The following is a 13,478-nucleotide window of genomic DNA, read 5'->3' as shown; positions in this document are numbered from 1 at the left end:
TACTTCCACGACAAAGTGCCAAATAGCGTCACTCAGGGGGTGCTTCCTGAGAGCCCGCAGACAGTGGGAACTGGTCACTGGAGGGCGTGAGGCGAACCCCACTGGGGAATTATTTTGCTCTGCTGAGAAACTTCTAATCTCCTGGGTTCAGTTCAACAAGCGCTTACTGAGCACTTAGAATGTGCCAAGGTTGATTAGAGGTCACTGGGAGGCTGCTGCTCCAAGGGGCGCTGAGCCCTGAATTCTCTAAGTCTCAGGGCTAGGAGGGGGCTTAGCCGCTGTCGAATCCAAGCCCTTTCCTCTACAGATGAGAAACTGGAAACCCAGTTTACACCACCGAAGGCCCCACCAGGGCAGCCTAGAGAGCAAAACCTGCTGACATCCTCCGACTCACACTGCACACCCACGGCTGACCCCTACTCATCACATTTTCATACCTGAGGCTCAAGGAACAAGGATGCCCGCTTTCAAGTCGAGGAAACAGCAGTGGAAGGTCAGGGGTGTCTGTTTATTTTTTTTTTATTTTTTTTCTTTTAAGATTTTTATTTATTTATTTATTTGAGAGAGAATGAGAGAGAGCAAGCACATGAGAGGGGGGAGGGTCAGAGGGAGAAGCAGACTCCCTGCCGAGCAGGGAGCCCGATGCGGGACTCGATCCAGGGACTCCAGGATCATGACCTGAGCCGAAGGCAGTCGCTTAACCAACTGAGCCACCCAGGCGCCCAGGGGTGTCTGTTTAGGTGCTGGGCTCCAAGCAAACACCACCACCCAGGAGTTTCTGCCATAGTGGGCTCCTCAGCAGGACAGGACGCGGAGGAGACAGGCACCTCCCCAGGGTCCTAGGCTTTACAGGTCATACTGCAATGTGGCTGAAGTCAGCCCGCTGCCTCCTGAGCGCCACTGGGCAGCTACTACATGCCACACCGGGTCAGGGGCTGGGGGTGACCCCAAAACATCACAGAAACACCCAAACAGAGATCACCAAGGATGCCAGGGGATTCTCCTTATTGCTGTGGTGCTTTAAGAGCCCAGACCTGGGTTTAACACCTGACTCTGCTAATTACTGGCTGTAGGATGTTGGCAAAGCATGAAGCTCTTGGAGCCTTAGTTTCCCCCTCTATAAAGTGGGGCTAATCACACCTACCTCACTAGACTGTGGTGGGCATTAAGTGCAATAATATATGTGATGTGGATGGCCCAGTGCTTGCTATACACCAGTCACCCAATAAATGCTACGGCTCTGACTGGTTGTTGCCAACGGGTCTGACGCCTTTCTCCCTTATTACCAGTTATCAGCCTGGCCCTTTTAAACATTGCAAGGGCTCACTCCTTTTCAGCCTCTAAATGCCCATACTGCTCCCATGCTACCTCCCTACCCTCCACCCCGAGGCCCTTCCACTCGCTCTGCCCCTCCTTCCTGCGCACAGAAGGTTTAGCGCACCACATGCTGGGCTCCCGGATCAGTGTGACTCTAATGCACTGTGGGCCCCACGTGCATGCAGCACATCAGAAGTTAATCCCCATAATGAGAAATGCCACAGGTAATAGCCCCTGTGGTTGACAGCACACAGCTGAGAGTCACATAGTGACGGCTGGAGGACTGGACTCCACCAGCAGTTCCTGGGCGAAACGTAACAGTGCAAGAGCCAGCTTCAGGAAGCACAATAAAAGAAGCAAGCAGAATTGTGCTTTTATTGAGTGGGGACTGTCCAGTCACTGGATGAGCAAAGCACAAAATGATCTAGGGGACTACAAACCAGTAAGGCTTCAACTCCCAGTAAAGACCTGGAAGGCATTTAGGGCAGTAAGGAAGTCAAGATGAGGAGTTGGTCCTGGGCCCCTGAGCTCTGGACGAGCCCTTTCAGAGGTTCCCACCCTCTCTCTTGGACTCCACACGGATCTCTAGATAGCCAGCTTTGCAAGGCTGGAGTCTGCCTTGCTCCAATCATGCTGCTGGCCCCCAGCACAGAGCTCACACAGCATGGGCACTCAATAAATATTTGCTGGGTGAATGAATTTCACCGATTAACACTCATGAGCGTATCAGCTGGGATTAGGCTTGGCAAGAAAGGAGCCCAGGACAAGGAAATGCTGCTGGGGGTGGAGCTGGGTGGGGGCTTTGGGTAGCTCAAGGCCACTGAATATTGGGGAGTGGGAGACTGACCTAGGGTTCTAAAGTCATTGTGTGAGGTAGGTCTCGAGAGGCTATGTGAAGGCCCCAAGTCCTAATTTCATGGACAGTAAAGTTCTTTGTCTAGGAAGCTGTCCTAAAACTCCAAATGTGCTGAGAGAAGAAGAGAATCTGCCCCTGTTCGTGTTTACAGGAATTCCTCCTGTCCTGGGTAATTTTAGAGGTATCAACCCAGGCCATACCCCTCCCCAAAAGGATGACCCTCTGGCAGCTGTGTTGGTGGAAGGTATGACCTGTGCCCCTTGGCTACAGGTCATCAGACCATGAACAGTTCATTGGACATGTGACCCAAGCCTGGAAACTTTGAATTGGGTCTCTAAGATAGCTGGGGCCTTGGAAGAGAGAGCATGTAAACTGGAAGACAAGGGCACAGAAGATACAGAAAAGGCTACAGAAGGAGGGGAATGGAGGAGATCCACGGGAGAGGCAGGGGAAGAGGCCATCCGTCCCAGAGAGGGGATTGAGAGGTGCTGTGTCCACTCGCTGAGCCTGGCTATTTATTCTGCTTTGGGACCGTGAGAGGCTTCTTTGATCTTAGGATTCAACGCCCCGCCCCCAACACACACACACATTCTCTCCTTGCCCGAGGCAGCTCAGATAAGTTTCTGTTACTTGTGATCAAATTACCTTCTTAATCACGAGTGCCCCTTATATGAAATTCTAGGGTATGGAAATTTTCTTCTGTGTACCTTCTTAAAAACCGCAAGTGTAAGAGTTATAAAGTACGTTGAGTCACTGTGGTAAGAATAGTTAGAATAAGAAAGAATGGGGAATCCGTGAAAGAGGGGAGTAAAGCAATGGCAGAGCAGGCCAAAAGCAAGACAAGAAGGAAGGTCCAGGAAAAGAAACTTTGGTCGTGGCCCTGGCCGAGGAGCTGTGTCAGGGGACCGAGGACCCGGCAGAGCCTGGCAAGTGCACTCCTGGTCCCCTACAGGCTCGTGGATGGAACCAAGGCTGGAAGATCTTGGTGTGTTGGGCAAGCGAGACTTTTACCCAAATTCAAATAAGAGATCCCTTAGCCTACCCCAGGAAGGGCATCAACCTCAGTAGGAAATCAGAGTGACCTTGAGCATTTGCAGGAGACCCCCCCAGAGAAAAGAGAACAATGACATTCATCTACTGGAGCTCTGGAGGAGGAGGTTCTGACATTTCTGGGGAGCCAAAATAGTAAAAGGTGATTGATTGTACCATATCCATATTTATCATTTAAGGTATGTGAAATGTTACTGAGAGTCTTCAATTAGCATGTGGCTTTTACTGTTTTGTTTTAGTGACTATAAATGCAGGAAAGTGAAGAATCGTGATTTAAAATTAAAAAAGACAGTTGCTGCTTCTCCTGCCGAGGCCATCGGGGATAGGGGGGCCCCCAAGTCACACAGGGAACCCTGACATGGCCTGCAGAGGCCCAGGGGGAGGGAGAAGGGGGAGAAGGCGGCAGCAAGCCTCTGTCAGGTCTTTGAGGCTGCTGAAGGGCTAGACTTAAAGGAGATGGTCTCCGTGTTTAGGTCAACCCGTTATGTGGCCTCAGCTGCATGAAAATGGGCCCTGAGTCAAGGAGGGGCGGGAAGAGAAATTGATGTGACTGAAAAGTGAGGGGACTGGGTGTGTGTGTGAGGAGGGGGCTCAGCGCTGAAAGCAAGGAGATGTGAGGGAACTCGGGAGGGGACAGGGGCTGGGCAGGAAGCCCCCAAAATATGGTTAAGAGGCTGGAACTGCAGAGAAAAACGCTCCATGGGAAATTTCCAGTGGCCAGAGGATTTTTCAGAACAGGGATGTCTAGTATCTCATTTTTAAAAATTGTGTATCTCTGCAACGTTAAACTTGGTTCCGAACCTCCGGCAAAGCCTGCCACTCACATGTATGCCATATGTAACCAATTTGGGGGGAACCAAAGAAGGTCTGAACTCCATGCCTGAGCTGGCCTGGAGGTGAAGGCAGAGGACAGGTATAGGAGGTGAAACACAGGGAGATGACAAGCCCACCAGGGAGGGACTTGGAGCCAGGGTGACACTGAGATTGGCAGCCCCTGGGAATACACAGCAATTTCGGCAAAGACGTGGACCTCCCCCAGGATGAGGCCATGGAGACTAGAGTCCACTTTAGCTAATTCTTCAGGAATAAGGTAAACCTGGCTAACGCATGGTTTATGAAAACTTTCCATTTATTAGGATCCTCACTGGTTCACTTGCAAACTTGAACTCTCAACCCCAAATTCCCCTCAAGGTCTTAAGGTCACTAACTCAGGATTCTCTTCTAACAGGATTTTTTGTTTGTTTTTAGAATAGCTCTCATGGCTGGGAATTATATATGTTGATAATTCCAGGAGATCCAGGTTTTAAAGTGTCAAAGTACAAGAAGAGAAAGAAAATACATGCTTCCTTTGGGAAATATATTTTAATTTGCTTTCCTGCCTGACCCCCACCCCAAAGGGGGCATATAAAGTCTAGAACGATCCTCATTCTTTCTCCTTTTCTGTTTTCCTTTCCCCCGTCTCTCTCCAAGTTGTATCCTTCCAAGACACAAATCTGTAAGGTACAAAAAGGCAAGGAAGCCACCCCATTTTAAAGCTTCAAACTCTGAAAGAACCCTAACCATCTTTGCACCTATGCTGGAAATTGCCTGTTTCAGGAACTATTCATGGAGGAGACGCTTTAGAGATAAATATGTGTTCTGTCCCAACCCTTGCTCCTTCCTCATCAGAAATGAGAACGGAAGGCCACATGAAATATATCCTTGATCCTATGGCCTTGGAATGAGGCTCAATATGAGGCTCAAATGCCTGACTGAAAAACAGCCTTTCTCTCTTTTACTGCTCCTCTTGGGGTGGTTTTGATCTTCTGATGACCCCAGAGTTCATACCGGGCAAGTAGAAGAAGACCTTAATAATTTTTCACATCCCTCCCACCAGAAGGATCTCATAAGCCCTTGGTACCGATGAGGACATCCAAACCAAACCAATACCCACTTGTAGAGGAAAAAGATTTGGGGTCCTTGCTCTTAAATTGGGTTAATGTGTATTAGTTGAACTAATATCTATTAAGTGCCTACCACATACCTACCATGTTACTTGTTTCTTCTCTGCCTCAGGAGGAATCCAGCAAACTCAATTTTAAAAGGGGACCTCATCCCTAAATGTGGGGGAGGTGGTGGGGTTATAGGAGAGTGCCCCAGAAAGGGAGCGTGAGGCATCCAGATCCAACATGGGGAGCAGGAGGTCTTCCCCGCAGGCTTGCTCTTCTCTGGGTCTCTGATGTTCCCACCCCTGAGCTGGCCCAGGTATGCATGCATGGCTTCATCAGTGCTCATCTCTTACGCTAGACAGCTCCAAAGGACTCCCATTAACCCATCTCCCACATAGACACGTTTACTCTAGAAAAGCCACAGGACTTGGGAGACTTGGTGCCAAGGAGAGCAGTTGTTCAGGGCAGCTGCAAGGTTGGGGGGTGACTCAGTTGGCCTTTGGGAGCATGTATGTCAGATCTCTTCCTACAGGGATGCTGAGACACTGTTACTGCCTCTGACATTCCTTTGAAGGTTTAGATGGGAAAATAACTAATTTTGCCTTGCTCAAGACAGTGGAAATATGTAATAGAGACCAATGAAATACCATTTTTTGGGCAGATTTAGAATATGCTGGGGTGAAATCATGTCCCTAGAAACAGAAAAGTCTCAAAAGAATAAAATGTCATAGCTGGGCTCCAAGGATTCCAGTCTTTTCACTTAAGACTGATACTTTTCTTTCCACAGGAAGGAACACAAGACTGATTTTTAATCAGCCCAGAACTGATTTCTACAGCAGCAGCAGCAGGCCTCAGGGGATTTGCTGACTTGGGAGAGAGCTTCCCAGGGGTCTGCAAGCTACCACGCAGGTGCCTAGACAATTCTGTACCATTCCTTCAAGCTCAGGTGAGGAAAGAGGGTGGAGGTAATGTGATGTGGAATTCAGTTTACTGAGCACAATGCCTCCTGCCAAAGTGTCATATTTGTGGTTAGGGCAATGGCTGTGTGGCCCCTAAGAATTTGGAAGTGAGGAAAATAATTAAACGATGAAATCAGCTTGGAATGGATCAGAGCAGAAGACTCAAAGTCCCCAGAGAGAGACGGGGCTCAGCCTGACTAAAGGTGACCCTAGGCAGGGAGGTCGGTCTGTGGGGGTGGCAGAGCACAGTGCGCTGAGAGCCCTGACCCCAGTCTCCAGAGAATCTCCCTGCCCTGTCGCCCCATCTGGGCTCCCCAGCAGGTGGCTCCCGCCAAATGCACCCCTCAAGAACTCACGGGTCCTGCTGACATGATCCACATTGCTGTCCCTGCTGCTTCCCCTGCTGCCCGTGCCAGTCAGCTCCTGCTGTGGTTTGTCTGGCTGCAGGCCCCAGCAGACCTTTTGCAGGCCTGGAAGACGTCCCTGCTGGTCTCTCTTCCTTTGAGGGTAACTGGGGACTGAAAGCCCAATGTGGATGGAACGGCAGTCTGTGGGCAGAGCACAAAAGAGTGGGGGAGGCAAGGATTACTGAAAATGGGCATTTCTCCTTAATATGCTCCAGTTACAAAGAGCTAGGGCCACCAAAGCAGAATGGGAGAGATGGGATTCCTGGCCAGGGCCACTGCCCCGAGTCTTGGGTTTGATGGAATTCCATTTCTGAACAACTCAACAGTTGCTGGAAACGATACCCTTGGTGCTGTAGTTAGAACTCAATTAGAGTGAACAGAATTCCCATCACTCTGTTCTTGCTTGTCCAGAATGGCAGTAACCGCATAAGGCTTATGACACATGGCCTGGGAGAGAGTCCCTCTGTGAGTCACAGATTTAGTCCAAAACGCCAACGCCCCCTCTTTGGGAAAGCCCTATGTATTTTCATCGAGGGCCACTTTTACTCACAACCAAAGACTACATAAACTACTTACCAGAAAAGTGAGTTACTAAGGATTTCTCAAAACTGGTTTTGTATACTAGAATTTTCAAGAACTGGAATCACCAAGAACCTTAATTTCAAATTCCACTAAGAAGCCTGGCTGCTCTGTAAAGCCCCCACTGGATCTTTGCACACAAAAAGTAGCTGCAATTCTCTCAGCTCTCAGGATGGACGTTCTGCCATCAGTGTTTCATCAGTGTTGGCTTGAATTGGACAACAGTTTTTTAAATAATCAATAGATTTAATTTTATGTTTACAGAATAATTGAGCAGATAGTACATAGGAACTTGGACTTCCATCCTACCCCTACCAGACCCCCACTCCACAAACAGTTTCTCCTAGTATTTTTTATTGAGGTATAATTGACAAATAACATTGTACTAGTGTAAGGTGTACAACATACTAATTTGATAGATGTATATATTGCAAAATGATTGCCACAAGAAGCCTAGTTAACATCCATCACCCCACATAGCTGCACTTTTCTTCTTGCAATGAGAACTTTTAGGATCTACTCTCTTGGCAACTTTCAAATATACAATAAGATTGCTACCTATACTTACCATGCTGTACATTCCATCCCCAGAACTTATTTATCTTATAACTGGAAGTTTGTAACTTTGACTACTTTCACCCCTTTTGCTCACCCTCAAGCCCCTGCCTCTGGCAACTACTAATCTGTTCTGTTTCTATGAGTTTGATTCTTTAGATTCCACATATAAATGAGATCATACAGTATTTGTCTTCTCTGTCATTGCCGAGACTGCCAAGGAGCTAACCCTCTGTGTTTTCTTCTTGGAATGTTGTTGTTTCAGGTTGTACATCAGACTTTTATCCATTTTGAATTGTGTGTGTGTGTGTGTGTGGTGTAAGATAGTAGTCCAATTTTATTCTTATGAATGTGGCTGTCCAGTTTTCTCATCAGAGAGATCATCTTTTCCCCATTGTATATTCTTGGTTCCTTTGTCATAAATTAATTGAACTTAAAATTGTGGGTATATTTCTGGGCTCTCTCTTGTTTTCCATTGATCTATGTGTTTGTTTTTATGCCAATACTATACTGTCTTGATTAGTATAGCTTTGTAATCAGGAAATAGTATAGCTTTTGAATCAGGAAGCATGATGCCTCCAGCTTTGTTCTTTTCCAGGATCACTTTGCCTATTCATGGTCCTTCATGGTTCCATATAAGGTTTAGAATTATTTGTTCTATTTCTGTGAAAAACGCCATTGAAATTTTGATAGGGATTGCATTGAATCTGTAGATTGCTTTGGGCAGCCTGGACACTTTAAAAATATTAATTCAGGGGCGCCTGGGTGGCTCAGTCGTTAAGCGTCTGCCTTCGGCTCAGGTCATGATCCCAGGGTCCTGGGATCGAGCCCCGCATCGGGCTCCTTGCTCCGCGGGAAGCCTGCTTCTCTCTCTCTCCCACTCCCCCTGCTTGTGTTCCCTCTCTCGCTGTGTCTCTCTCTGTCAAATAAATAAATAAAATCTTAAAAAAAAAATAAATAAATAAAATATTAATTCATCCAATCCATGAGCATGGAATATCTTTCCATTTGTTTGTGTCTTCTTCAATTTCTTTCATCAATGTCTTACAGTTTTCAGTGTACAAGTCTTTCACCTCCCTTGTTAAGTTTATTTATTCCTATGTATATTATACTTTTTGTGGTAATTGTAAATAGAATTGTTTTCTTAATTTCTCCTTCTGTTATTTCATTATTAGTATATAGAAATGTACCTTTTTGTATTAATTTTTGTATATTGATTTTGTATCCTGCAACTTTACTGAATTTATTAGTTCTAACAGTGTTTTGGTGGAGTCTTTAGGGTTTTCCATATATATTTATCACGTCAAATAAAAACAGTTTTACTTCTTCCTTTCTAATTTGAATGCCTTTTATTTCTTTTTCTTTTTTTTTTAAGATTTTATTTATTTGCGAGAGAGAGAATGAGAGACAGAGAGTATGAGAGGGAGGAGGGTCAGAGGGAGAAGCAGACTCCCTGCCGAGCAGGGAGCCCGATGTGGGACTCGATCCCGGGACTCCAGGATCATGACCTGAGCTGAAGGCAGTCGCTTAACCAACTGAGCCACCCAGGCGCCCTTTTATTTCTTTTTCTTAACTAATTGCTCTGGCTAGGACTTCCAGTACAATGTTGGATAAAAGTGGTCAGAGTGGGCATCCTGACCTTGTTCCTGATCTTAGAGGAAAAACTTTCAGCTTTTCATTGTTGAGTATGATGTTAGCTGTGAGCTTGTCATATATGGCCTTTGTTACGTTGAGGTACGTTCCCTCTATACTCAGTTTGTTGAGATTTTTGATAATGAATAGATGTTGAATTTTGTCAGACACATTTTCTGCACCTATTGAGATGATCATATGATCTTTATCCTTCATTTTGTTAATGGGGGTATACCACATTGATTGATTTGCAGGTTTTGAACTATCCTTGCACTCCTGAAATAAATTCTACTTGATCATGGAGCAAGACCATTTTAATGTATTGTTGAATTTGGTTTCCCAATATTTTGTTGAGGATTTTTGCACTTTTGGTCATCAGAGATATTGGCATGTAATTTTTTTTTCTTGTAGTATCCTAGTCTGTTTTTGATATCCGGTAATGCTAGTGTCATAAAATGAATTTGAAAGTGTTCCCTTCTCTTCTATTTTTTGTAAGAGTTTGAGAATGATTAGTATGAATTCTTACTTAAATGTTTGGTAGAATTCACCAGGTAAGCCATCTGTTCCTGAACTTTTGTTTGTTGGGAGGTTTTTCATTATTGATTCAATCTTCTTACTAGTAATTGGTCTGTTCAGGTTTTCTGTTTCTTCACTATTTATTTTTGGTAAGTTGTATCTTTAGGAATTCATCCATTTCTTCTAAGTTGTCCAAATTGTTCTCATATAATTGTTCACGGTAGTCTCTTTTGATCTTTTGTATTTGTGTGCTTTCAGTTGTATGTCTTTTCTTTCATTTCTAATTTTATTTGAGTCTTCTCTTTTTTTCCCCTTGATAAGTCTAGCTAAAGATTTGTCTATTTTGTTTGTCTTTTTATTTTTTATTTATTTATTTTTAAAGATTTTATTTCTTTATTTGACAGGGAGAAACCAGTTCTTAGTTTCATTGATCTTTTCTATTGCCTTTTTAGTCTCTATTTTACTTGTTTTTTCTCAGATCTTTGTTATTTCCTTCCTCTATTAACTTTGGGCTTAGTTTGTTCTTCTTTTTCTAGTTCCTTGAGGTGTAAAATTAGGTTGTTTACTTGGGCTCTTTCTTTTTTCTTAATGTAGACATTTATTGCTATGAATAGATTACCCTATTATTAATAACTTGCATTAGTGTGGTACATTTGTTACAATTAATAAACCAATATTGATGTGTTATGATTAACTATAGTGTATTGTTTACATTAAGTTTCACTCTTAGTGTTGTATAGTTTTATGGGTTTTGACAAATGCATAATGACATGCATCTACCATTACAGTATCATACAGAATAGTTTCACCAGCCTAAAAATTCCCTGTGCTTCACCTACTCATCGCTCCCCTTCCTGAATACTAAAGCTACTTTCCTCCTGGACCTTTACACTTTGTTCTCTTTTCTTTTTTTCTTCTTTCTGAAGGGAAATGAGAATGGGTGGGGTAAAATGAGTGGGAAGATCTTTTTCTCTGCTTATGTGAACTGCAGCAAGAATGTTTGAGAGCTACTACTTTAGGATAAGTTTGAGCCTGAAATTCCATGGTGACAATTTTCCATAGAGCAGGCTGGCCAAAAAATATTATTGTAGCTACAGTAGTTCCCCCTTTCCACAGGGGATATGCTCCAAGTTCCCTAGTGGAGGCCTGAAACTGCACATAGCACTGAACCCTATATATACCTTTCTTTTTCCTACACATACATACCTATGATCAAGTTTAATTTATAAATTAGGCATAGTAAGAGATTAACAATGATAATAATAAAATAGAATAACTGTAACAATATATGATAATAGAAGTTATGTGAATGAGGTCTCTCTTTCTCTCAAGATATCCTATTGTACTGCACTCACCTTTCTTCTTGTGATGATGTGAGATGATAAAATGCCTTTATGATGAGATGAAGTAAGATAAATGACATAGGCACTGTGACATAGTGTTGGGCTACTACTGACCTGATGATGATGTGTCAGAAAGAGAATCTACCTGCTTCCAGACCATGGTTGAATATGGGTAACTGAAACTGAAGAGAGTGAAATCACAGATAAGGGGGGGACTACTGTATTTTTGAAGCCCAAGGATGGCAACTGAGAGTTGAAAGCTGCTGCAGAATGGGAAATTAGACTCTGTGTTCTTATGTCAAGATCTATATTAACTTGATTTTATTTTCCTTGGAGGGGAGGTCTGCCTCTCGGCTCAAACTCCTGAAATGCAGATGCTGATGTCTGGGCATTCATTGACTGCAGGTATCACACAGAAACCACATCAAGCTGAACCTTGGAGAATATATCTAACTAAGCCCTTTAGAGATATGTTGAGTGTCTACTCTAGTGAAAAGACTATGAGTCATTCCTAGCCATGGGAAAGTGAGTTTATCTGGATGTCAGTGTCCAAATCTCTTTAGAGCCCAGCTCACCCGAGCTTACCTCACTGCTCACTCTTCTGAACCTCCAGTCTTTCTAGGTTGTAACGAGGAATGTGAGGTGGAGATTTTTATGAAGTACAGCCTTGCTTTCTAGTGGACCAATATCAGAATGACTGGTGCTCCTCCTTCCTTCCCTCTGCTCCCTCCAGGATGGTGTGACTTCCCTTGCTCGATTCTACCATTTCTTAAGCAAGCTGTCATTCAAGTAAGCCACGGATACCAGTAAGAGGTAAGTAGTTTCATCTAAGGGATTAGCAGATGAGTTCCTATTCTCCACTGTTGAGGCCAGGAACAGAAATGAGAAGCAGCTGATATATCAGAAAGGCCTCTGCCAAGAGTCACCTGCCCTGGATGTTCCCTGGCTTGTTCTTCACTTGCTCTATGGCCATGGACATCTGCCTCTCAAGGACCCAGTGTCCTCACCTGTAATGTGGGAATAAAATCCCTTCTCTACTGTCTGGGCAAGGTTTTTGAGAAGATAGAATGGGATGGTATATGGGAACATGATTAGAAAATTATAAGGGCTATACACATGAAGACTATGCTTATTAAAGAAATTAGGGGAGATAGCTATCATGAAAATATTTGCACTGAATCTAACTTGTCCCTTTTCATCCTGGCTCCCATCATAATCATCAGAGTGTGGCTGTGTAGCTGTTGAACTATAGAGAACGGCTAGCCCTCTCCCAAGCTTCCTCCTTCACTCTGCGACACCTCTTCATTCACTGTGAATATCTTGCAGTTTGGCTCAGGACAATGCCAAGTTCTCCTAGGAACTCCTCAACTGCATTCTTCTCCACTCACAGCCCCAGAATGGCTCTACACATTCTGAAGCTCAGCAAACATCCAGCTGGGCAGTGAGATTAGTGTTTCCCTCCAAGTGGGACAGGGGCAGTGGCAGGGCAGTAGCCTGTCTGGTTGCCTCTTCATAAGTTCTGTGGTTGCTTCTCTGTAGAGTGTAGGAACTTAGGGCCTCTGAGTCAGCAATTTTGGATCAACAGATACCCCCACTTGTATAATTTGTAGATCTTGTAAAATTAGGTAAGTTTAATTTTGTGTTGGGGATGCTATGCCCTAATTCATAGAAACAAAGTGCCAGTTTCCTGTCTTCTGCCCACTATGTGGTCTCTTTAAGACACAGTGAAGCCTGGTCCCATTGGATCCAGAGAAGACACTGTGGGTAGGTCAGGGAAAGGGACCAGCTCTCCTAGATCCCTCCGCTGGAGGGGTGTTATAAGGATATTTAAGAAACTGGCAGACCCTCCTAGGATTTGCATCAAGTTCTCAGGATGACCTTACCTTCCTGATCCTGACATCTCCTCCTGTAGTTAGCAGGGTCCAGCTTCCCTACCCCAGCCTTCTCTTCTTCCACCTTCATAACTATAAAAGATGAACACAGCCTCAAAATATATACGACACAAAAAGGTAGGATTTCAAGGAGAAATGGCCAAATCCACACCCACAGTAGGAGACCTTAAAGCAGATGAAAAATTTAAGGCAAAAGAATATATAAACAAATTGGAGAAGTTCAAATATCTATCTCTAACAAATAGAGAACAGATCTCTCTTTCAAGTACAAATGGGACATTTATAGAAAGCACATATCTAGGGGCTCCTGGGTGGCTCAGTCATTAAGCGTCTGCCTTTGGCTCAGGTCATGATCCCAGGGTCCTGGGATTGAGCCCCAATCAGGCTCCCTGCTCAGCCGGAAGCCTGCTTCTCCCCTTCCCACTCCCCCTGCTTGTGTTCCCT

General features: G+C 44.5%; 1 protein-coding gene across 1 annotated transcript in view; it reads right to left on the bottom strand.

Annotated features, from left to right (window-relative positions):
* SLC4A5 (solute carrier family 4 member 5) overlaps positions 1–13,157 on the bottom strand; it is an 83,762-nt gene extending 70,605 nt beyond the window's left edge. The window contains exons 1-2 of the mRNA XM_078056395.1: positions 13,026–13,157; positions 6,467–6,658 (exon numbers count right to left, since the gene is read on the bottom strand). Coding sequence (XP_077912521.1) covers positions 6,467–6,658; positions 13,026–13,104 — 271 coding nt within the window. The 5' untranslated portion in view covers positions 13,105–13,157. The remainder of the gene's footprint in view (positions 1–6,466; positions 6,659–13,025) is intronic.
* Between the last annotated feature and the right edge of the window lie 321 nt (positions 13,158–13,478).

Source organism: Halichoerus grypus, chromosome 10 (assembly GCF_964656455.1).
Source record: "Halichoerus grypus chromosome 10, mHalGry1.hap1.1, whole genome shotgun sequence".
NCBI lineage: Eukaryota > Metazoa > Chordata > Mammalia > Carnivora > Phocidae > Halichoerus > Halichoerus grypus.
Note: the sequence above shows the minus strand (reverse complement) of the source record. Positions and strands in the feature narration are given on the sequence as shown.